A 26,852-nucleotide genomic window follows, 5' to 3' on the forward strand; every position below is an offset into this window, starting at 1 on the left:
AGAGCTTAACACATTTCTGCTGTCTGAACGCTCAAGCACGAACACAGTTCAACTTCCGAGAAATAAATGCTTTGCCTAGATACAATGACGCTCAGGAGCAGTTAACAGAAAACAAGAGAGCCAGCTCTATCTTCCTGAGGACTCCAGCCCATGTTAAAAGGCCATCCACAAAGCCCAAACTGTGTTACTGTGCAAAGCATACACTATTCATGCACCAAACTGTGTAATCTGTAAATCACTAAGCACAGCAAAACACACTCCACACAAAAGCCACGACAAGAAAACCCAAGTCTATGCTATAAATTCTCAAATGATATCACAGATGCTATGTGCAAATTTTTAAGTAAAACCAAAATACCCTGTACTGTCAAAAGCTTTAATACTGTCTTCCAATTTCTCAAAAACCTTATATTTGAATCAGAAAATGTGATAAAAATAAAAATCTATCTTGTTAACTCCAACCTCCCAGATTTGCATAAAAGATATAGTGCCTCAAAAATAGCCTAAAATATCCTCTCCCTTCCTTCCTCTCTTTCCTCTTCCCTCCCCTTCCTCTTCACACACACCTGACTTCTTAGTACGTGAATAAAAGTCTAAGTTCACATACACACAAAATTCCCCCAAGGAGTCCACAAATCATTGGTCTCAACAAAGAGCCATGGGCCAGAGAATTCAAAACAAGCAAAACTACTGCTTCTGCCATGTAATGGCTTCAACAGCATGACTGCAGCAATGCTTAATGAATACTTAATACCTATGCTTCACATTCCATTAACCACACAGAAGCCCTTCTCAAAGTGAACCTATAGTAACCAAGGGAGAGACTTATGGGTCCGCCCTGCTAGTATTATATTTATTACAGTGATTCCCCAACAGAAACCTATTCCCTTTTCCTGTATCACCAACTTTCCTACTTTTCTTTTTTTTCCTATTCAATATGTTGATATTTTTAACATCATAAGATAATAGATCCTGGGGAGAATCAGAGACAGTTCCTTTGCCTTCAGATAGACAGCTAATGACTTATTTATATTCTCATTTTTTCAACTGAGGTACACGATGGATCCACATGATTAAAATCTTGCTTTCTCAGCCGTCATGACTTCTCTGGAAAAAATGTGTAGCTTTAGGGTTCAGGGCAAAATGTTCACCTCTTCTAGGGAAAAGATGTGCATATATATCATTCACAACACAAAGAGAACAGCACACTTTAAACCTACAACAGCAGGAAATACCTGTAAAGAAAGTGCAGAACAAAGTAACTCCCTCAACTACTTGCTAGCTTTAGTGTACATGTTTCTATTAAAGTTCAGGGGTTGCAGATATACCTCAGTGGTAGACTACTGCCTAGCACAAGGCCCTGGGCTGGGTCCCCAGCTGGGAGGTGAGTAGGAAGTGGGAGTGAGTGAGAGGTTGACACATTCTGATAGGTCAAAACATCTCAAACCAAAACTGTGGCCTTTTTAGTAAATCTCTTTGAAGACTGGATAGAAACAAATCAAATTCCATTCCTTCTATCATTGCCCTGTCTCCTAGGACAGTTTTGAACAGGTAATAGGCATTAAATACCTAGCACCTCTCTTCTAGAAAAGAAGCTGAATAGTAACTTTCCCTCTCTCCCTCTCAAAAATCAAACCAGGGCTAAGAAGTAAGTACTTTACCACTAAGCAACATGTTAGCCCTGAAAAGTTTGCTGTCTTCCAATTTCTTCCTTCCACAGTAATGAAAAGAAAGATGGTACATTATCCTCTCAATAAACATTATGTTTGATGAAAAAATATAGGATTCATTTTTCCATACATTTCAGTTGCATTATTTCATCCTACTGGATTAGTTTTTATTTGAAAATGAAAATCACCATCAAAACATACTACCAAGGCATCTGAAAAACACTCCTTCAAGTGATCCTAACATTTGGTGCAAACTAGGGTCTCTATCCTAGAAGACTGTCATGGGAAACACTAACCATACAGGGATAAGTAAGCACAGAAAGTACAAAACACAAGGATTCCACTACAGAGAGAGTAAAAAAAAAAAAAAAAAACCATCAAAATGGTACCCGGAATTTTTCCCAAGTCAGTGATTCTCAACCCGTGAGTCATGACCCCTTGGGAAGTCAAACCACCCTTTCACAGGGGTCATCAAAGACCAGCAGAAAGCACAGATATTTACAGTATAATTCACAACAGTAGCATAATAATGGTTATCAAGTTAGAACAGAAATAATTTTATGGTTGGAGGTCACCATAAGAGGAACTGTATCACAACATTAGAAAGGTTGAAAACCTCAGCATTAAAAGTTCACTTTCTCAGCTGGGTGGTGGTGGTCCAGCATGCCTTTAACCCCAGCACTTGGGAGGCAGAGGCAGGCGGATCTCTGTGAGTTCAGGGCTAGCCTGGTCTAGAGAAGGAGTTCCAAGACAGCCAAGGGTAACAGAGAAACCCTGTCTTTAAAAAAAAAAAAAACAAAAGTTCACTTTCTCCCTGCTCTACCTGGGTCACCAGGTCTAGCAACTTCCCAGCAAGATCCTACTTGAGAACAATGCTGATGTGACCCAAAGTCTTCAGCTGATCTACAACAGACACTGCAATTGGGGGAAATGAGTATCTGTTGTTTGACCCACTGAGTGTGTTTTTGTTTTGTTTGAGGTGGGGTTTCACTACAAAGCCTAGGTTGGCCTTGAACTTGTGACCCTCCTTGTTATGGCTTTTATTCTTTTATTCCCTCAGCATAATTTGGTATGGCTGAAGGATATAGGTTGTGTTAACTTTGCACTGCTGTAACAAATCCTCAGATAACTACCTTGGGTGGTTTGAATAAAAATGAGCCCCAAAGCCCACCTAGGAAGTGGCACAGTTTTGAAGGTGTGGCCATGTTGGAGGAAGTATGTCACTAGGAGTGGGCCTCCATGTTTCAGATGCTCAAGCCAGACCCAGTGTCACTCTCTCTTCCTGCTGCCTGCCAATCCAGATGTAGAACTTTCAACTATCTTTCCAGCACCATGTCTGCCTGCAAGCCACCAAGCTTCCTATCATGACAATAATGGACTACTAAAGCTCTGAACTGTAAGCCAGCCCCAATTAAATGTTGCCTCTTCACAGCAATAGAAATCCTAAGAGACCATTTTAACATGAGGAGGGTTCCTAAACAATAGCATTATATAGAACTGTTTACATTCTTCTTTTTGCTATATTTTTATAGTAAATAAAATTTATTATTTCACTATTATTTCTTGAAAGAGAGAAACACTTTTAGTTTAAAAAAAGAGAAGAGAGCGAACTTTTTTTTGTTTTTGTTTTTTAAGACAGGGTTTTTCTGTGTAGCCTTGGCTGTCCTGGAACTCCCTCCTTAAACCAGGCTAGCCCCGAACTCACAGAGATCCATCCACCTGCCTCTGCCTCCTGAGAGCTGGGATTAAAGGCATGCTGGACCACCACCGTCCAGCTGAGAAAGTGAACTTTTAATGCTGGGATTTTCAACCTTTCTAATGTTGTGACCCTGTAATACAGTTCCCTCTTATGGTGACCCCCCAACCATAAAATTAAAAAAAAAAATTTAAAGAAATAAATATACATAGTCTTAGCCAGCACGAGACTCTACATGCTGATGCAATACTCACCTCCCAGGTAAGATGTGCCCATTAGTCCAACAGTGGCACTACTATCACTGAGTAACTAACAGCTTTTTTCTTTCTTTCTTTCATTTGTTTGTTTGTTTGTTTGTTTGTTGGGGGGAGGGACTTGAGGTCTGCTCCACAGGAATAAATTTCATGCCTGGTACTTTAATCCTGGTCAAAAGCTTATGGCTGGGAGGCCAAAGGTCCTAAGTAAAACTTGCTATTGTTATTTTGCTGAATGGCCATGCTGTCAAATTACCTTCTAGATACTTGTTTATATCCACAGATGTTGGCTTTACCGACCTTGGCCAAAGAAGCTTCATTCTGTAATGGGCAGCTATCAGTGGAGAGATACATAATAGGTCAAAGTCCTGAGAATACAAGAATGAATTGTTCATCACTAAATGGGGTATTTGTGTTATGCCCCACCCACTCATCCAAAGCCTACATAACATCATACAAGAGGAAGCAGAAAGGTATTAAAAGGTAAAGGACAAGGAGGAGTACTATAAAATGCTGTCTTCTGGACATGTCATTGACTATCACACCCATGAACTCACACTAGCTATGGTTTATCTACACAAGACTTGTATACGATCAAGCCAGCCAAAATCCCAGCACACATGGCTAGAAAATCTCTAGGCACCATGCCTTATTGAAAAGCTACTGGAAGTTGCTAGCTGCTGGGAGAAGGAGATCATTCTTTGAGGATGTGGTCATTGATAGGTATATCACACTTCCGTGAACGGTCTTCTGCCCATGCACATAAGGGCAGCACTAACTGGATTAAAAGAAGAAGAAAAAGACATGAAGTTGGGAAGAGGTGTGTTGGTGGAGACATGGTAAGGAGCTGGGGGCAGGAAATGGGTAGTAGTAACAACAATAATAATAATTGTCTATATGTTAAAGGTCTAGTGGGGCTTGGAAAACAAAAAAGATACTACAGTTACCTTTGCTACCTGCCGAAACTGTGAGCTGCTGCTTTCTGCAACAGAGGCACTCTTACCTGTTACCCAGAAATTCTGATACCGCCTCCTACATTTGTACAGTTGTTACATATTTCCACCCACCCCCAAACCAATAACATTTTGGTAACGCCCAAATGTTGACTTCCTTCTTCTCACTATCATATCCAAATCCCAAGAATGAGACAAGAAGAAGAGATGTAATGACTAGAAACGAAATCACTATCTACTCTGCCCCCAGCAGACAACCCGACTTCATCCACCTACTTTTTCCAGATGAAAATACTGGGCCAAAACATTTCAGGTGAAAGGATGAATATCAGGAAGTGATTAATGGTGAAAGGTAAAAAGAAAATTAGCTAGACAAAGGAAAGAAGTCTTCCCTTAGCTTCTCACTCATCAAAAGAAAAACAAAACAGAAAAAGAACAAGACTGGATCTGGTCTCTTATGAATTGTTTCATTCATTTAGTAAAATCAAGAACAAATTTTCACTGGGGCATCTTGTTTGACCCTAAGTATGAAGAAGTTCAAGAAAATCAGTCTACTAAAAAAATAATTCTGTACAAACAGCAAACAATACTGTAAATAACTGAATAGCACACAATCTTAAGGAATTATACACTAACTTCTTACGTCTCACTAATCTTCTTTTTGTCAATATGTACCTTTAAGGGAGTTTTCTCATTAGTAAAAATAATTCCATTTTCCAGTGCAGGCAAACAAGAATGAAACAAGGACCAATACAAGAAACAACTTCTCAAGACCACCATATAGAAATTAGTATGATTTAACAACTTTCTAACTGATCCAGGTACTCCTTGCTACTGATTTTACAAAAATGTAGTAGTGTTATACATATTCTTTCTAAACATTTCATCAACATCTCTATACAATAAACATGGACAAAGATGCTGGCACTTGTGCTCCACATATAAACTCTTTTCATCTTATGAATTACAACCCAGCATCTTTTATTCTTCGCAAGAGTTCAGATGGTTGTTTTCTTTAACCCATTTTCAAAATAATATATATATATATATTTTTTTTTTTACTTTCCTGGAAATGCACTTTAGAATTAAGCTACTGTCATTTCCACCCCCCCAAGGAAAAGAATGTGAAAGGCCACATTTCTTGTGACAAAAATAATCTATAAATACTCAAGATGACAAATGATCCACAAATAGAAAAAGACTATTGAAAATCAAATTATAAACCCATTTCTAAGTAACACTCTTTTGAGATAACAAATTAGTTTACATACTTTGTTTCTTTACCATTCTATTGAATTTTTAGAGGAAAGACATGTTATTCTGTCCAAAAAAAATCAAAAATCAATCTCAATAAACTTGACATGCAATACAACATGATAATTATAATATATATATATATATATAAATAAAACTTTTCTTTACAACTTTTTCTGCATCTAAAATCTCAAATGCTCAAAGTGTTTTAATTCACTTAAAAATGGCAGTGGGGGTTGAAGTGATGGCTCAGTGGTTAAATGTGCACATAGTCTTGCAGAGCACAGGAATTCAGGTCCCAGTGGCCATCCCACGGGACTCACCAGCACCTGGAACTCTACCTCCAGGGGATCCCATGCCTTCATACACACACACACACACACACACACACACACACACACACACACACACACAGTATGTTACTATAACAACTACTTCCATAAACTCCATGAAGTGTGTGAATATACACAGTATACAACAAAATGTCTCTAATACTCATTTCCCTAATATGAAATCTATAGTCACCCTGGCATATTAAATCAACAAAGAAAGGAGACAACCTACAGCATTCTTCACAAGCAACACTACGAATGAGGTAACACAAACTATATACTACTTCCAGCAGTATCAGATTATTTGCATATCAGAAGTGGTTTCTTTAACACAATGGGCTTACAAATGACATTTCCCACTCTTGATATATATTTTAGCACTACTGTCATACTCTTAAATGATGCAGTTGAAGAAGATAAAGAAAATAAATTACCTTTGATGAGATGTTTTAAAAATGAAGGGCAGGGACTGGAGAGATGGTTCCAAGGTAAAAGCACTTGCTTTCTACATGTGGTTATTTGAATGATAATGGTTCCCATAGGCTCCTAGATTTGAAATTCGTCCCCAGGGAGTAGCTCTATTTGAAAGGATTAGGAAGTATGTATGGTCTTCTAGGAAGTCTGTCACTATGGATGAGCTGTGAGCTTTCAAAATGCCCATTCCAAACTCAGGGTCTAGCTCTTCCTGCTGCCTGCAGATCCCAAGGTAGAACACTCAGCTACTTTTCCAGTACCATGTCTGCCTGTATGCTAACATGTTCCCTGTTATAATAACAATGGACTAAACCTCTGAAACTATAAACAAGTACCAGTTAAATGCTTTTCTTCATAAAAGATACTGTGGTCATGGTCTATTACTCTTCACAGCAATAGGACTACAACACTGCTTTTCCAGAAGACCATAATTTAGTTTCCAACACCTATATTGGGTAACTCATAATGCCTTTAATTCCAGGTCCAGGCCATAATACCCTGTTCCATGGGCACCCATACACATGAGCACATGCATATAGAACATTTTTATAGAGATAAGGGAAATTATAAAATACATCTTAAAAATAAAAAGTACGAATGGGCTGACAGCATGGTGATCCACAACTGTAATTCCAGCAGTCAGGAGGCAGAGACAGGAGGATCTCAACAGGTTAGAGGTTAGGCTGATCTACATAGGTAAGCTCTAGGCTGCCCAAACAAACAAAAAAGTGCAAGGTGAGACCACGAGTGGAACAGTGACCTAAAGCTTCTACCAAAGCTGAACTTTTCTATATTTCCTAATCTTGTCCTGTCTAATAGCAGGGCTTCACACCTGCTCTCTCTCCTAGCTTTTGTCAGGTCTGCAGCTGAGTAAGAGTCCCACATGGTCCTCCCTGCCTCCTTGAGCACACACCCTTGCTCTTACAGACACTTGTGTTTCTATTAACAATCCCAAGCTTCTAGTGTAATATCGGTCTTCCCTCCTAGTTCTGTGCTCTAAAAAGCCAAGTTTATGGGTCTTGTTCTCAGCTGTAGTCTAAAGACCAACCCACTAGCAATATAATATAGACCCTCACTATAGACACTAAAATAAAAGTATAATCTTTATTTAAGTAAAATCCTAATTCTCGTCTTTAAAGTTTATGCTAAAAATTCAAACATGACTCAATTTTTTTTTTTTTTTTTTTTATTTAAATTAAAAACAACCTTATTTTATACCAATCCTAGTTACCTCTCCCTCACATCCTCCCATGACCCCAACAACTCCCATCCTACCCACCATCCAGAGGTCCCATAGACTGTCCTGGCCTCCCAACTGACAACCCCATTCAGGCAGCCTGGTTCTGTCCTATGCTGGTTTCTAAGCTGTCAGTCTAGGATTCATGAGCTTCCCCTTGCTCATGTCAGCTGTTTCTGTGTGTTACCCCAGCATGGTCTTGACTCCTTTGCTCATCAGTCCTCCCTCTCCATACACACACACACACACACACACACACACACACACACATATATATATGTAAAATCAAAATATAAAATACCATTTTTATATCAATTTGGAGATGAACAGAGGCTAGGAAACCAACTTCATAATCCTTAAAAACGAGACATTCTTCATTCATATAGATGGTACAAGTTCCCTTAACAAAATAATGTCTGCTTATATGAAATGAAGCAAGTGATAACACAGCTGTCCAGCTTCTAGATAAAAAAAAAAAAAAAAAGCTAGATGCCAATCATAAACTTTCTTATTTTAGGCCACATAACAGATACTACTTCCTCAGATATGCTGTCCACTGTCTTTTGACAAGTGAGAAATAATATTTTCACAAGAAATCCAGTTATAGAGAAGTTAATAAAAAAGACATGTGAACTTTTTTAAATGTTACATCATTTTTTATCACAGACTCAAGAAAAGAACCACAAAAATCAAACTCTCATAAAAGATAGAGTATTAATTTGAAATATACATGCCTCTGAAATCTGATGCCAAGGGAACCAATAAAATTAACCAGGGAACATGTGGCTGCATCTGGAACAATGAACTTCTGGAGGTGGCCAAGGACACAAGTGTGGAGAAACACACGTAGGCCCCCAGCCCTGACACTGTGTTTCCTTACAAAGCATGTCAGCGCATAGCCAGGAAGGCTCCTCTAAGGCATAACTGAATAAAAGTCCTCCCACCAGCCTAATCATAACCAGTGGTACAAGGCTTACAAATGGTCTACTCCAATCCACATACCTTCAAATAAATAAAGCTGGAGGCAGGCGGGTGAGTAGGTAGCGGTAGGCAGGAAATTAAAAACAGCAAGCCATTTGCCCTACCCAACAAGGATAGTCAGCATAAGATGTGTTCCACCCCAGGCTCCTGGGACTCTGGGGAACTTCAAGAGGACTGCCATTGTGAAACTGTTCTCTCAATAAAATGTTAAGAGTCCCCTTAAGAATGGATGGTCTTCGACAGTGCCATTGCACACATGAACTCACAGAGACTGTGACTATATGCACAAGACCTGTACAAGATCAGACCAACCAAAAATCCCAGCATGGACAAGACAGGGGCTCATGAAGTCCCACCTGAATCTGAAAAGCTACTGGCAAGCGGCAGTTGGCTGAAGGTGGGAGGCTGCAGCCCCTGAGAGGCTAACCATGCACACAAAGGCAGCAGCACTAAGTGGAGTCTGGGTTTAAAAGGAGAGAGAAGATGAAGCTGGAAGAGAAAAGTGGTGGGATATAAGGAGGAGTTGCAGGAGAAAGAGTACAGAGTGGTCTGACTGAAACATGTAAAATGCACATACGAAAATACCAAGAAAGGAATAATAAAAAAGGATGAAGGGTCTTAAAGCAATTATAAAGAAGTCATTAATCTGTATTCTAAAAAAAGGAAATTTACTGAAGTTAATTCATGTATCAAATTTGTATACATTTTGTAATATAATGTATGTCTAAAAAAATTTCTTATTGGAAGACCTATACAACCTGGTAAATAATGTAGCTTTGGAGAAATAATACATAAATGTCCTGTAATTTTAACTAATAAAGTAATTCTAAAAGCTGGAAAAGCTACTACTTTAGTAATTTATGTTTATGCTAAAACTCAAAATGACTTTTAATCAAAGAAAACCAGAATTCCATCAAAAACACTTCAATCATAAATAAATGTTTCATATAGAAGTGTATGAAAGAGAGAAGAGGGAAAGAGAAGGACATGAAGATTGAGAGAGGAGAACATAAACAACTAGTAAATCCTAATCAAAAGTCTATGGGAATTTGGGGCACTATTTTTATAAGTTTTTCTTTTAAGTTTGGTAAAAAAGTATCAAAAGTAGAAACAAAAAAAAAAATCTATCTCCTAAAAACTTTGAAATGTCACAGCTGAATATTCTGTATAAAACTGCATTTGGCTCTATTTACTCCATGACAGTATCAAATTAAGAGCTATTCACTTTCCTACAGTAAGAAAATAAATTAACTAAAAGCCAAGTGCATTCCATGTTCAGTGGGCGGAGTCACACAATGAAGTGTGCTTAAATCAGAAGCCAGTAGCACACACTTCCTGAGAAGCAGTGTTTGCTGACACTCATCACTGCCACCACCTTGGTTTACCACTGTCAGTTTGGGGAGGAGACAACATTCTCCACGGAAGCTGTAGGACACCCTACTTTGCTCTGCCGTTAACTGCCATCTATAAAGCCCCAAACATTTACAAAGTCATCCCTTACATTAAGAATCATTGCAACAACAATGAAGATGTTGCTCAGTGATAGGACAGATTCACCAGTATTTAAAATACAATTCAACTTAAATTTTCTTTTAACTTCCCAGCCTATTTCTGAGGTATGCAATTATTCTATTTTTAGGTAGATTATTGTTCTAGACAGAATTGTTAACCAATATTTAGGGAAGTATCTATTACTGCCAATTTTTCTATAACCAAGAGCAGCAGAATTCCTGAGCTATCACTGAGGGGGCTCAGTGATCTACCCCATTTATAACATTATCTACTAAAACACACATTAAAGCAAACTGTTCCAACTATACTAGAAAACCATCAATACACTACACCAACTATCAGGCCCATTTCTTTTCCTCAGCTAAATAAGAGATGTTTCCAATGCAAAAAAAAAATGACTTTAGAAAAAAAGAACACATCCCACCAGACAGTGATGAGACACACCTTTAATCCCAGCACCTGGGAGGCAGAGACAAGGTGGATCTCTGTGAGTTGAGGCCAGATTGGTCTACACAGCGAGTTCCAGGACAGACTCCAAAGCTACACAGAGAAACCCTGTCTTGAACCACCACCACCCCCAAAAAAAAAAAAAAGAGCACATCCCATTATGTAGGCCAAAGGGCAGGATCAAACACACCAATATTCGATACAGACTCGTGATTGACCCAGTCAGGAGAAGAGAACTGACAGCCAAATAACTTTAAAATAAACATTATTAATTTCAAAGAAAGCTCTCCTGAATAAAGTGAAACAAAATACAGTAGAGGTTAAAATTTAAAAATAGAGAAAACATGAAGCTTTGAAAAAGAAAATTAAATATAACTTAATTTCTTTTACTTTTGTGCTTTTTGCTTTGTTTTAAACATACCCATCAATAAAATCACTAAATACTGCCATGCATGGGGGACTTTCTTTGCTATAATAGCTATCAATAATCTAAACTGCTCACTTCCCTTATTTCATTTTTGGCTTTACATGATAAAATAAACAAACTGAATAAATGTAAACTACAAAATGCAAATACAAAAAGCAGTAACAATTTAAGTGCTAAAAACCAAAACCTTCTCGTTAACTAATTAAGTCAACAATCCACAATGAAATTCACAACATAATAGCATCACAAGTATTCAACTCAGAATTTGCTAGAATACATATTGGCAAGAATGGGAGCTAAAAACAAAGCAAGTTCAAAGGGCTTAGGCAACCTGACTGCTATTTCAGGACTAAGCCAGGGCAGGTAGATACAAACCATCCCTTGCTGAGAACACATGACGGCCAGGCCTGCAGTATAAAGGTGGGTTGTCTCCAACCTTCATCCATTTATCTCATGTGCTGTTCAAAGCTTACTATGTCCTATGTGTTCCATGACATGAGCTGAGGAACCTTCCAGGTAAAGTTACTCACACATCTAAATATCCAATCTTTCCTCTGATACCTACATAAATATTAAAGAAAATCATTACAAAATAATCAATGATTCTCACCCACGTTAGGTTTAGAAATTCCCATCTAGATTTTAATGACAAATGTAGTTAAATCACTATAACTACACGCCAAGTGGATTTTTTTCCAAAATAAGAATTTCTGTTACATTCGAGTCCCACTTTCTGAGATTTAGAGCTCCCTAAAAAACACAGCATGTGACCACCGTAACACTCCTTAGACTACCTTTATTGTGGTGGTCTATTCAAGAACAACTTCTTTTTTCTACATAATATCATCAAATTGTCAAGAAAAGGAAATGTAACCCAGTCTGATCCAAAGAAAGTTTGAAAAGAACCAAAGTCTAAGAACAAGTTAGCCAAAGCAAATACTGACTAGGTAACCAACTTTTAAAATTTACATTAAAAGCATGTATGTTTCTGAGTAATTTCTCCAGAATGAATCTTTAGTCACTCCTATAACTGAAATTTAACACCATAAGCCCTATATAAAGGATTAGGAGACTGTCTTCCTCTCCTCCTTTCTTTCCCAATGTCCATTCCCATCTATCTCTATGCTAGACTATTGGACCACTCAGTGCACCTCTGTGGAGTGAGTCAACATTACTTTCTCATACAGTTCCAGCTACCACCCTCTACACACACAGTCTTCTTGAAAGAACTCCTCAAATTTCATCTAAAAATATTAATACACAGAAGAGCTACCACACACTAAAAACACAAGTATCTGTAATATTTATTTAGTACGTAAATACAAAACAGTGAGATCAGAAAATGAAAATACAAGTTGCCTGTCCTCAGAAACTCATGTAACGATGATGCTATAAAACTCTAAAACTAAAAAGAGAAGTTTAGTTAATTTTCAAAGGAATTTTAAGTTAAAAAATCTTGCAACTTCCATCCTAATTTCCATGAACTCATGACCATCTTCACTGGAGCTGGGTTTCTATGATATAACCTCATACAAAAGTTCATGCATGGAACTGAGTTAGCACACGGAGCCTCTCCCTCATCTGGACCTGAACACCTCCAGTAACTGATCCTGTTTGTTCAAAGTACCCCAATCAAAACAAAACAAAACAAAACAAACAAAACAAAAAAAAAAAAAAGGCACAGGAGATGTTTTAAAAACCAAAGGTGACTTTCTGCAAGGATCTTTTTTAGAAAGACTCAAATATTTCACTATAAAAATAAACTTTAAAAAAACGAAGAAAGCTGCCTTAATTCATATTAAGGTAAATACAACCAATGTAAACAATACACAAAAAATGTAAACTAACATTCTAATAAGGAAATGCTCACACTATCCCAGAGTTTTCATATTCAGAAAGTCTATACTTCCAACAGCCATTTAAGACCCTATTCTTTCTTCCCACTCTAAAAGTAAGCAGTTAATAACAATAAAACCCAGTTCTGCTTACAGGCAGAAGTGAACAGAAAATATGACATATACTGTCCCCTTAAAACTGAGAAGATAATTTTTTTTCAAATCTTCTAAGATATCCTTGTTTTCTTGCTACATTAAAAGTACTGATAGATTTTTGTGGTTTTCATAAATACATTAACCCATGTTGCCCTAGGATGAAATTTTACACAATAAAGCCTCTCCTAGTTATGGTCAGCTCCAATATTTCCTCTCATACTTTTAGAATCACTTCCCAGTAGAAAACAGAAAGTCAATAGCTCTGAAGTGTTAGAATTTGTCAGCTAATAAGGTAGGGCAAGGTGCCCTCATCATATTTAACCGCTTAGTGTAAACCAAACATCAAAAGTTGTCTCTCGTGCCTAAGAGACAGGTCACAGCACTGAGGAGAATAAAATCCTTCTCTCAGGAAGTGCATACTAGTAACATGTTTCTTCTCTTGTTAAGCAAACAATATAAAAGCTCCTGAGGCAGCAGAAATTGAACCAAACAGGGCACTTACTCATGACTGGAAAAGTCTGTGTGTGTTGTCCCAATCCAGTATTAGACCAAAATCTACTGTCCAGGATTTCTCAGAGGAATACATATCCTGTTCTGGAAACAGAGAAAAAAGAAATCAGATTTTCTAAAGGTCAATGGTTAAAGTTTTCTACAAGGAAATGAAAATAACTTTAATTCAGCTTTTTCTATTACCCATAGAACTTCTAGTCGTTCTCTTTTAAATATAAAAGATTACTACTAATCACCATCCAATTCACAGGTCCCTCTTTCTAAAACAAGTACCTTCAAAAAGGCAACTACCAGGGCTGAAGAGATGGCTTAGCAGTTAAGGGCACTAGCTGCTCTTCCAGAGGACCCAGGTTCAATTTCCAGCACTCACATGGCAGCTCACAACTTCCTATAACTCCAGTTCCAGAAAATCTGACACCTTCACACCAACACATATAAAATAGTTAAAATAAATTATTTTTTTAAAAAAGGCAACTACCATGCAGAAGCTTAGTACATAGAAGACAACTATCAAACAGGAGCTTAGTATGTAAAAGGCAATTGCCATACAGAAGTTTAGTATGTAGAAGGCAACTGCCATACGGAGCTTAGTATGTAGAAGACAACTACCATACAGAAACTTGTCATCTTCAGTCTTCAGTACTACAATTATTCCTTCCCCGTTCCCAGCTAATAAAAATCAAGGAAAAGAAGAGAGCCCTGCCTAGGGTAAATAAAACATATCATGCCTGCTAAGTCTATTTTGATTGCATACAAAGTATTTATATAAGCCTCAAATAATGACCACAAGCATTAGTGCTACAAACTTTCTCTAATGATGCCCATTTCCTCAGTATAAACATAATATGAGTTCACATTTATTTAGGTATGTGTAGCACATATCCTTTCAAGGAGTTCTAAGCATATGTGTGTATATATATGTGTGTGTGTGTGTGTCTGTGTATAAATGTATATTATGTATATATGTATATATACATACATTTGCTAAATAAATTGAAATCTTTAGACTTTAGTTCTCTTCACTCAAGTGTAATATAAAGCATTGCTTTATATTTATATAGTGTGGGTATCAATACTAAAACGCACTTGACCCTTGACTAAGATTTGCATTATAACATCTTCCTCAATTGATTAGCACATTTTTAGATAAGGCATAGTGGTATATTTAAACAAAAACATGGATGCATAAATGCTCTTAGATATAATACATAACTTTACAGCTTTGCAATTCAATACAAAATGCAAACTTGCATAACTTCCTTTTTTAACCAGTAAACTACTACTTACTGCAATCATAAAAGTGACACCTGATTTTCTAACTCACTCAAGAAAACAACAAAACTGTAGCCCCTTGGCTTTGAATCAAAGTTAGGGTCACCCTTTTAAAGATTCTGTTTGCTATATCCATATGCTGTACTCAGATTATGTAAGATGTGTAAGCAGCACACATTTACACAATGTAGAAATTGCATCAGCATGTGCATGTACCACATGCTGCCTACACTGTAGTTAGCAGCAGTATATAATCATAGTTCTGCCATCCTGTCACCTGACCCCAGCCCACAGGCTTTCTCCTTCATCTGTGCATTAGCCAGTGATTATCATTCCCAGATAACCAAGTTATCCCAAAGAAATGAGTGCCGTGGCAAGTCTACAATCGCATAGAATCCTACATTAGATTCAGGTACACTTTCAAAGTTTCTCATTACATTAATTGGATTTGATTTCCTTCCTTGGAAACTAAGAGGCAGAACATGCTGAATGACAACAAGGAAAGGCAACCAAATGTCACAAAAACATGTCTCAGAGGCCCCAAGAGTTCACATGCATTAACACTTGGAGCAACTACTCTTGGCCCGGAGCTTGTTTATAGACATTTTTAATGTTAAGTTTTCTAAATGGTAGTATCAAAGTATCCTATAGGATATAATGCCCTCTTCCTGTCATACCATAAGAAGCTGAATAAATCCTTAATTCTAGTATTTAAGACACAAAGAATTTTCTCAGCTCTAAAAATATTATCTTTAAAACATTAGGACAGGGCCTCAGCAGTTAAGAAAAATTACTGCTCTTCCTGAGGAACCGAGTTCGGTTACCATGACCCACATCAGATGGCTCGCAGCTATCTGTAACTCCAGCTACAAGGGATATGCAAAGCCGCAAGGCCTCTGTCTGGCCTTCTCAGCTACCTGCACTCATGTTGCACATACCCACAAGCAAACATATACACCTACACATAATTAAAAATGATGTTTTTAAAGTCAGGATAATAAAACTTATAAACACTGGATGCCTACAAACCCATATGAGGTAACAAATGCACAGTTTTACAGTTTACAAACATACAAAGCATGTATTAGAATTTAATGGACAGACCCACGGAGCAACTCTTAGAAATGTGGTCTACAGGGAGAGTTCCAGGACAGGCTCCAAAGCTTATGAATGACCCAGTGAGGTCACATAGTCAAGGTTCTTTATCACAGCTTCAAAAGAGAGATCTGCTCCCCAGCCCCCACCCCCACCTACTTTCACAGTAGTAGTCTGTCAAACAAGTGGCTCTGAAGCAGTAGCAAGATAAAACATTCAGGGTCCTTTCTACTCACCTAGTTACCCTTCCCTAGAGAAGAGTAATGTCTCAAAATACCCAATTTCACACACTAAGCATTTTGTAGCTTTTCTGCAAAAGCCAGCATTTATCTTACTTTTGACATACTGGCCTTGGGAGGTGTAGCAATATGCCTTCCTGGAAAGGGGCAGAACCGAGTACACCTACCTGGAAGCTGTACAGCAGCACCAAGTTTGCCTACATTCTCTTGGACAGCACAGCATGAGAAATGTTCACCCAAGGAGGCTGCTGGCCCCAAAATGACACATAACTGTGGACAGCTCACAGCTTATGACCAAACCCAGCTAAACTCAGCCAAGGTTGCAGATCTATGGCTGCCTGCTGACAGCCACTGAAATTTTGTGTTAACTACATTATTACAGCCATAGATGACTAAGCCAGAGAATAAAGATCCTGAGTTTAGGAGCAAGAGAGAAATCTCGGCATGACAGAGCAAGGACTCTTTCTGCAGAAGACCCAGGTTTGACTCCCAGAACCCACGCCAGGTGGTTCACAAATTCCTGTAACTCCAGATCTGCACTCACATGTACACATATATGCAAACACACAGATCCACACACATACATGTAAGTAAAAATAAAATAAATCTTAAGACATTGACTTTAAAAACAAATTAACTAAACTGGGAGGTGGTGATGATGTATGCTGTTAATCCCAGCACTCAGGAGGCAGAGGCAGATGGATCTTCTTGAGTTCAAGCCCAGCCTGGTCTACAGACCCAGTTCCAGGACAGCCAGGACTACACAGAGAAACCCTGATTGGGAGGGAGGAAGGGGAGCAGCACAGAGGACAACAACAATAACAAAAAAGCAAAAAACAAAAATAAAACACTGAATTTTCAAATTAAAAATACTCTATCCAAAAATCTAGGCACATACTTATCATAGGAAACAAATCTAAATAAGTAAAGCATATAGAAGCTGGAAATTAAGGCATTAAAAATGTAGAATTGGCAAATACTGACTAAAATAGAGAGATGTGGCTATAACTATGCCATGTTTGAGTTAGGATGTAATCAGAAAAGATCGTGGAGCTGGGGCAAAGCTCAGTAGCAGAGCACTTGCCTGGCACATACAATCCCTAGCATCATACCAGAAAAAAAGAAAAATTTCCTAACAATTTTCCTGACTATAAGAGAGAAAGAAGGAGAAGGGCAACTTAGCACAATACTGCTTATAACAGCAAAAGAAACAAAATACAAAATTTCTACAGAAGAATTAATTACATAATCTGTTTCATTTAGCATTATGAAACAGTGAAATGAATAAAAGTATGCATAACAACCAAAAACAAAGAATCTCAGAAGTATTACTGATATATAGCCATGTCTACTATATTGTAAAAGTATATACACAGTGATATGAAGGATCCATGAAATCATTTGTATAATGTTACATAATACATAAAGTTAACAATGCATTATTTAGAGGTATCTGCATACATAATAACTATAAAGAGAAGTAAGGGAATTGAGGCTGATGGTTCCTCAAGCCAGCAGTGGGCTGGGATAGGTCATTCAGGAGCAGACTGGTAGCATCACTTAAATTGAGAGAGGGAACTGAATGGATGTCACTGTGTTAGTCTTTATGCAATATGTAATGTCTTTTATGAATCTAACATTTGACAGTATTCTAATATAAAAAAATCAAAAACATTCCAAAGGCACAGGAAATCTAAATACATAAACATGTAGCTATATGTATAAGGTGTTAAATGCAGTTATAATTTCTAAACAGCAATTAAGAGAGAGAAGCAGTTGTAGTGACTCACTCATTCCTTAGGAGTAAAAGACAAAAATCCAAGTGAGGGGCGGCTCTACTACAAACTACAAGGTGGGTGTTTGTGGGGTGTGTTGTTTATGTGGAAAGATCTGGTTAGACACTAGCCATGTGCAGAACAGCTGGCTACCCAAAGAGCTGCATCATTTGTGCTGTCTAACCAGTGCAGTGCCTCCCGTCACCTTCACAGCTGTGTAGTACTGTAGTATTACTATGTAGCTCATTTTTCTAAATTACTATTTGTTGAAAAGTCATCTCTTTCCCCCGTCCCACAAAATACTTAAGAAAATTTCCTTCATCCAAGCATTAATTATAATATCACAAAATTTTAAACTTAAATTCCAATAATAAATAGCTGACTAGTTAATTCATCATCAATAGTCTCTCATGTCCATTAAAACTGTCCAGAAATTTAAGGACAAGAAATGAATAAACATTGCAATGGCCTTCACACACCTTCATCACAGAATCATCAAGAAAGGAATATCAGAAAGTAAGCTTCATCCAACTCAAGCCAATACTTACGACTACTGTTCAGTTTTTTAATTTAAAACACATGATATAAGCTGGCATGGTGGCATATACCTTTAACCTAGCACTCAGGGAGGCAGACACATAAAGAACTCTACGAACATGAGGCCAGCCTGTTCCACAAAAGAAAGTTCCAGGGCAAGCAAGGCTACATAAAACACTGTCTCAAAAAAATGAATGAATGAATGAATGAATGAAGCGATTTTATAATTTAAAAAAAAAAAAAAGACAACATATAAATTTATTAGGCATTCGATAAACCCTTCCTAAGCAACTCCCAGGAGCCAGGTATGATTCTAGGCCCAGCCAACAAATCTATGAACAAAATACTACCCCTTGCAAAGCTTATATTTTAATAATTCTAGTACCTTCCTTTCTTAATTCAGGGACAGTTCATTAGTTCTAGTAGTATGTACGCCAGGGCAGACCTCCACCCAGGTAATGACTTCTTATTCTAGATGGAGAAATAACTCCAGTAAATACTACAGTCATTATTAACTGAGACATATCTCACCCTTGTGATTACATAATTCTTGGACTTTCCATAAACAATACTCTAGAGCAACGTGTACCTATAAAACACAATGCTGAATTCCCACAGCCTATAATCTTTTCCCAGCAAGAGAAAAGTCCAGTGAATCTGTCACTGCTACAGTGAAAAGAGGTTTATTCTGTTCACTAAGTCAACAAAATGCTTCCCACTAACAAGATCAAAGAATGAGATGGGCCTAAGAATGAACAGGTTGGTTTCAGCAGTTTGTTTACATGGGTATGCTAATGATGCATAAGATAAGGATAAGGTCAAATTTCCTTTCCTCCTTTAGAATTTAAGTTAGGTTTCCAGGCAGGCTTATCAAATTTTAGTGGCTTTGTTTACACTGGTCCAAAGAAGCATTTCAGAAAGCAAGTGCCATTTCTAAATCTTCCTTACTTCTAACAGGTACAGAGAGGCAGGAGCTTTCAAGGGCAGTTTATAATGTTATATTTGCCATATACACTAGATATGCCATTATATCAGAACTATATATAGTGGCTAAGCTCCACAAATAAAAGCCAAAATGAAGAACACAATTATCTTTTCAGAAGCCTGATAGCATTCAAAATGTCCACTAAAATTCCAGGTTGCCATATAATGAGCACTAAAGCAGACACCATGATAGAATAGATTTTAAAGTAAACATAATCCTAAGACTTATATCCAAGGAATTCATGAGCAGTTAGATTCTAACCACCATAATACACTTACCTGTTCTTTTATAAATATTAACTCAACGCGACAATATATAAAAACTACCCAACTAGTTTAGGAAGCAAAAGACAAATTTGATTCCAGCCATCCTAAAACACAATAAATTCAGAAGGAAAGTACCAACAGAAACTGTAAGTCAAGGGCTTTGGTGTATTCTAGGCACTGTATTAAGTAAAAATAAGAAAACTTACAAGGCAAAGGATTAAGTAAAAATAAGAAAACTAACAAGGCAAAGGATGCAAACACACAGATCTGTAGGGTAGTGTGGATGAGAATGGAAGTCAGCAAGATGAGGGTCTATAAGCCGCTCAAGGAAACCACTGCAAAAGAAGTTCACTTGGCCTCCCTGGGCCTGTGTGTGCAAAGCCAGAGCTAAGTTTTCCAGGCTGACTAGCACCCAGAGGTATAATGGGATCCAGTGTGGAAGATGCCCCAGTAAACTAAATATAGAGTTGATGCATGCATTAATAGTCCTGGTACATTTTTGGTCTCATAAAATAAGAAAGTTGAAACATAATATTGAAGTCCTATTTGTAACTTGTGTTATTTATGACTTTTAAACTAATCCTAATTAAATGAGAAGCTGGGAAAGATTCTAATTTCCTCAGCATAAGCGGGATCAACAAATCAACTATCACAGTAAATGAGGTATGAACCAAAACAAAGCAGTCTAAAATGTTCCATTAAAGAGGGGTAGGGGGCAAATTCAATTGACCCCTGAGGGGGGAAAAGTCAAACTGACTGTTAAAATGACAATGTGGTCAAATGTAACCCAAAGTTTGAGAGTCCAGATAGTGTTCTTTTGGCAATCCTCAATGATGACGATTAACCTTGCGAGAAGATTTTTTGTTACTAGTCAGGAAAATAAACCCCCAAGTAATCCTGGGAAATGAGCTTAGGATTCAAACTGATACTAAAGCACTGACTATCAACAAAATGTGATATACATTGTTAAGGGGACATTGTTCAATGTCTTTAAAAATGAATTTCAAAAAAAAAAAAAAAAAAAAAAAGTTAAAACACTCTCTCCATCAATTAATGTACATAATCTTTGAGTACATTCCATAAAATGATGTTTTGAAAACTGCCCTAGTACTCCCCAATCACACCCTTCTACATAATCCCTACTTTCCAATAACTAAGCATCTAGCTCTGTGTTACATATGAAAGAAAGTTTCATGGACTGGGAGATCACTCAGGGCTAAGAAAACAGTGCTTTTGTCAGGCAAGAGAGAAGATGAATGCAGGGTCTCCAGAACCCATGTAACTGCTAGGTCGGCATGGCAAGGAATTCCTGAGCATGGTGTGTGAGCTGACACTAGCAGGAATAGCATAAACCCCTGCTTCAGTTGAGACACTGTCTCCGGGAGTAAGGTAAAGGGGAGTAAGGTAAAAAAAAGTGATACAAGTCTCCTAATATCAGCCGTGGGTCTTCACATGTCTGCCTACACTGGGTGTGCCTATACACGACACTAGGCACACATACAGGTATGCACACCATACACACAAACACATGCACAAAAAAAGAAAGAAGAAAAAGAAGGGAACTGCATTTCCATAAATGTTATATCCAGACCATCTATCTCCCTAGAAGACAAAGAACTGGCCAAACAATATACACTATGTGTAGTTTTAAGATACTGAGAAATACCAAGAATATAAACAAATGTTTGCTAAATGACTACTAAAGCTAACTAACTGTATGTCTACCTATTGGTCAACAGTTCCATTCCTAGGGAAAGCCAAAAGGAAGAAGTCCATATATCCAACAAACTACACAAGTAAAAATGTTCACAGCAGCTCTATTATAGCACCCAGTAACTGAGGACAACCTAATTGCCTATTAAAAGTAGAATGGATAAACTAATAAGTAGTCATGGATTAGGCCACCAATGTGGCAATCTGATAATAGTTACTGCAATATGATCCTGCATGATTTTTTTTAGAATCTTGTCTCTCCCAGTCAAGAAACGGGTCCCTTTACAAGACGGGCATTTTACAACTGCCTCAAGTAGTAATTAATGCACAATGGGCATTAATAGTTGAGAAGTGCCAAGTCTAAGTGTCAAAGACAATATAGCTTCTGTGTGCCTCAACCCCCAAGCTCTCTAATCCTCTCCCTTTTTCTTGGAATCCAGCCACACAGCTCATGTGAGCAACCTCAAGCCATACTGCTAGGCTGCATCTAAGTGTCATTATCACCAACTCTCAGACAGAGAAGCAATCTTTCATACAATACTAGGCCTGGCCTTCAAGCAACCTGACCTGAAACTGAGGGAAACAGACATAAGCACTGCCCAAATTGCAGATGTGTGGAGAAAGCAAATAACCCCACTGTTTCAATCTACACCCCTGAACAATTTTTTAGGTAGCCAGAGTAACTAAAACAAATACTGGACAATAAAAGGAAACAGCTACATATAACAACATAAATGAAACTCACTTACACGATACAATGTGAATGAAAGAAACCAAATACAACACAGTATCTGTTGTATGACATTATGTCTATAAAAAAAAAACTAAAAGAGGCAAGACTAACCCATGGTGATAGAAAATTAAGACCTAGCTAGATACAAGGCAGAAAGAGGATACTGATTGGAAACAATTGTAATAAACCTCTGGGGGCACATGAAATACTCTACAGATTGAACTGAGTTAAATTACAGTTAATTACATTATTAAAAATCTTCATGACATGCATTTAAGACTAGTAATACACACTGTAGTATGCACACTATATACTTTTTTTAAAAGGATATATCCAAGAACTGACAAGATACTAGAGGAGAGAGCAAACACAGTCCAGAAAGAGATTAAGGATCCAAAATGGAGAGCATAGCACCCTTGGGCTTCTTTATCCCAGGGAAACTGCTGCCCTGATCAAAACAAGTGCCTGAGATTTTACACTGCACTAGAGAAGGCAAAGTGTCACAGTATGAGAAATATCAAGTGAACCATCCCCTGATTTCAACTAAGAACTTAGAAATACTCAAATCCCAAAGAAAGAACAACTTGGAAGTAAACTAAACCCAAGCATAAACTATGGGGAGTAGGGAGACAGGAGGATGCCTGGGCTCACTGGACACCCAACCCAGCTCAGTTACTATGTACACTCCCTCCTCACCCTCAAAATATCCTAATGTTACAGAGGAATTTTTTTTTTTTAAACTAAGTCATGAGATGGTAAAACCTGTAAATAACACTAGCCAGTGGAGAATCGTCCCTGTGACTCCAATGCCCACACCCTCTAATCCCTGTATACATGGAAGTGTGCTACAGGTCAGACGCTCTTCAAATTGCAATTCTTATGTTGACTGTAAACATAGGTACAAACCTTTTTAGAGGGGAAAATAATTCTCTAATATATAATTAGATCACATTTTACAGATGGAAAAATGCTTTTCACAAATTACACTGAAGGGACAAACTGTGAGTCTATGATAATTAGTCTGAATTGCACTAGTTACAAAACAAGGATGGTTAAGGTAGAATTAAACTCAAAATCCAGAAAATGTCTCATTCTATCTGAAGTAGCAATTCTTAGTTTTGGTATTCTAACTTTTTTTGGCTGACTTCCTAAAACTTCCTTAACATTCCTTAACTTTTTGTTTCGTTTTGTGGGGTTTCCCCCCCCCCAAGACAGGGTTTTCTCTGGTAGATCTGTAGACCAGGCTGGCCTCGGAGGACTCACAGAGTCTGCCTGCCTCTGCCTCCCGAGTGCTGGGAGTGCTGAGATTGGCCAGGCGTGTGCCACCACTGCCGGCTTAACATTCCTTTACTTTTCAATAATTTTGTTCTCTATTGGCTACAGGTTGAACTCACTGGCTTTCTTCAACCATCTTTATGGCTACAAACTATCACAATAATTTGAAGATGGCAAAGATAGACCAGTGCCATCTGCCTGGCACTGGAGACCCAGACTGGATCTGCTGGTTCCTGTACAATGCTTGAAGATGATCAGTCAATTTACACCCAACACCAAGCCTTCTACTTACTGACTTGTTTAACCAGACCAGCTGTCCTCACTGAGGGTTGCCTGCCTAACAAAACACTGCTCAGGGAGGGATGCAGGACAGGAGAGACTGCTCAGTTGTTAGGAACACTTGCTGATCTTCCAGAGGATCCAGGTTTGACTCTCAGCATCCAGGATGGCTCATAATCACAACTCCAGATCCAGGGGTTCTGACACCCCTCTTCTGTCCCCCCTGACAGCAACAGGCGTACATATGGTGTTCCACACTCGAATGCGGGCAAAACGCTCATACACATAAAATAATAAATCTTAATATTTTAAAGGGGAGGCTGTAATGGATTATACTCAGCAGAACCAAGCACAACCCAGAGCTATACAGTTGAGTTGAAGGAAGGGTAAGTAGCAGCCAGCACCAAGGCTCAGGACCCAAACTCTGATGAAAGTTTGGCAAAGGATGATGCTTCTCAAATAGTTCTAAGTGAGAACTCACTGATTCTTTAACTAGGGACCCTATCCTTGCAATTAGGACTGTGTATTTCCTTCCAAAGTTAATTTACACTGTTATCAGTATAATTTCCCTTTTCCTTTTCGACGTATAGCTTAATGACCTGTGGAGGAGTACCAAACTAGGACCAATCATCCACCTTAAGGAGTGAAGGGTGCCATGCTTACAATTTCTCTTATAAAATTATGTGTAGAAACTAGAAGATATTTTATTAATTATGGGGTCTTAGGGAGTGAAGGAATGAGACACTGTTCACCCTGTGCCAGTTTATTGATTACTAAGATAACTTAAAGGAAAAAAATTTAAACTCCACTAGTGCCCCCTTCAACACCCCCGACAAAAACTTTGCAGAGATTCAAGATGGGAAAGAACTGGCCAGAGGTGATCTCAAACGTCCTGAAAAACTTTTCTAAACTATGAAATATTAACTGTCTCATAGATAGTAGATAGACAGACAGACAGACAAATAGATAGGTGGATAAATGATACGTACAAGGAAGGAAGGAAAAGAGGGAAAAAAACCTGATCCACGATTGAATTTCTTCCAGCAAGAATATTTAGGACACTGTCCTTACTACTTGCATTCATGTCACATTATTCTTAAAGACTGGGTATTGGCCCGATTCACCGAGTCTTTCCAATCCATATGGCACAAAGCATATTAAAGTCATCTAAAATTTTCTATGAAATGAATGAGGAGAATCTACTAACGCACACTTTATTCGAAAATGTGATGTCAGCAAACCTTTAAAATAAAATAAATATTTGTTGATTAAACAAGGGGTGGCTAAATAGAGCCCAGAGATATCCAATGCTCAACTTGTATGAACGTCCCACCATGGAGTCAGATTTGTCGTTTGCGGGCATTAAAACACCTGCGAGCTCCGAGGTATCCTGTAAAACTTCGCAAGGGTGCACAGATTTCCAGGCTTTCCAGATCCCTCCCTCACGCCCATCCTCCCCGAGGCTGCTCCAAACAAAGTTCTTGCGGCATCCAGGCAATCGTTTTTTCAGAGAACGAAGTTTGCCTGGGTCCTGCCCCACTCGCGCTCCCGCAGGACGGCAACTGAAACTTGTGAGGGAGACACGTCTCCCCCAGGGACCGAAACTTGCACCAGGGTGGAGGAGGATGGCGGCCAAAGGGTTGGCCTCTCCGGGGGTCTGCACGCTGCGCTGGACGTTTCCCGGCCCCGGGCCCGCGCCCGCCCGCCTGCCAATCACACCGCGGACCCCGGCGCGCGCCACACTGCGCGCGGGCTCTGGGTGAGCCCGCTCGGTCCAGGCCGCACCGCCGCCGCGTGCCCTCTGCCCCGGGCCGGAATGGCGGCGTCCGGCTGCCCGGGGCAATTCCATTCGGGCCCCTCGCCCTCGACCCCTCCAGCCCCTCTAGCAGCGACACGGAGAAAAGGAAGTTACCTCAGGGCGGTCCCGGCGGCGGCCAGTCGCGGAAGGCCGAGCGGGTCCGGCGCGGTGGCGGCGGCTACCGCAATGCCCTCCGCCCCATTGTTTCCTTCCAGGAGGCTCCCGGCAAAGCCGAGCCCGGGAACCAGGAAGTTCCCCGGCGCGACACCTCCTGCCGCCGCCGCTATGGAAACGGCCCCCCGCCTTCCCCAGGCGGCTCGCCCGGGACCCCGCCTCCGCGCCGCCGCCCCGCCCGCTTCACCGGCCGCCAACAGTCGCCGCTGACGGCCGCGGCGGCCGCCGCTATCTTGGCGCGGGCAGGCTGCCCCTGCCTTCCCGGCGGCACGTGCGCTGCTCCCGCACTCCCGCCGGGGGCGCTCCCCGCCGGGCTGCAGGCAAGGCCGAGCCCCCGCCGCCCCCGTCCCCCCCCCCAGCCCCTCCGCAGGAAGCGAGGACCGTGGGCCGGACAGCGCCCAGGGTTTGCTCCAGAAGCACAGACGGCCTTGAACCACTGCGGTGTCTGACACCTGGGAGCAGGCAACAGAGCAGGGGGTGATTTCTGCATATGGGGCCCAACCTTGCCCACTGCACTCGGTTTTCTCTTCAACTCAGGGTCTGCACCGGTGAAGTGGGGTGGTAATCGTACCTGCCTCACGAAGTTCCCTGCACAAGCGAATGCTTGCTGTATGCACCATGATGATCTGTCAATAAAGTGGCGCTGTTACTAACACAAGGTCACACAGTCAATTTTCAGGCATTGATGTCAAGTGTTCAGATCGGCACAACTTTTAAGTAGGCTACCGTGGTGAGCCTTCTGCTGCCTAAAGACGTGTTCAGTGTTCATCTCTGCCCCATCTTTCTCTAGGTCAGCTTTCTTTTTGTGTCCAGGACGTTGTCAGGCGTCTTAATCTCCACGGTCTTCCATTAAAAGCTTCTGTGAAAAAGAGATGATGTAAACTATTCCCAACACTATAATTTGCTGACAGTTAAATGATTTATTCAATGGAAGCTACAAAAGTTTGGGTGTGCAAGTAACGAAAAGGCTTCT

The 26,852-nt window shown here is 39.5% G+C and overlaps 1 protein-coding gene across 1 annotated transcript in view; it reads right to left on the minus strand.

The window, feature by feature from the left end:
* The window catches only part of LOC127227087 (USP6 N-terminal-like protein), a gene marked incomplete at its 3' end in the record, with an annotated part of 112,350 nt that extends 85,837 nt beyond the window's left edge, over window positions 1–26,513 (minus strand). The window contains 2 exon segments of the mRNA XM_051191362.1: window positions 13,731–13,822; window positions 26,451–26,513. Coding sequence (XP_051047319.1) covers window positions 13,731–13,734 — 4 coding nt within the window.
* Between the last annotated feature and the right edge of the window lie 339 nt (window positions 26,514–26,852).

The sequence above is a fragment of the Phodopus roborovskii genome, unplaced genomic scaffold, assembly GCF_943737965.1.
Source record: "Phodopus roborovskii unplaced genomic scaffold, PHOROB, whole genome shotgun sequence".
Lineage (NCBI taxonomy): Eukaryota > Metazoa > Chordata > Mammalia > Rodentia > Cricetidae > Phodopus > Phodopus roborovskii.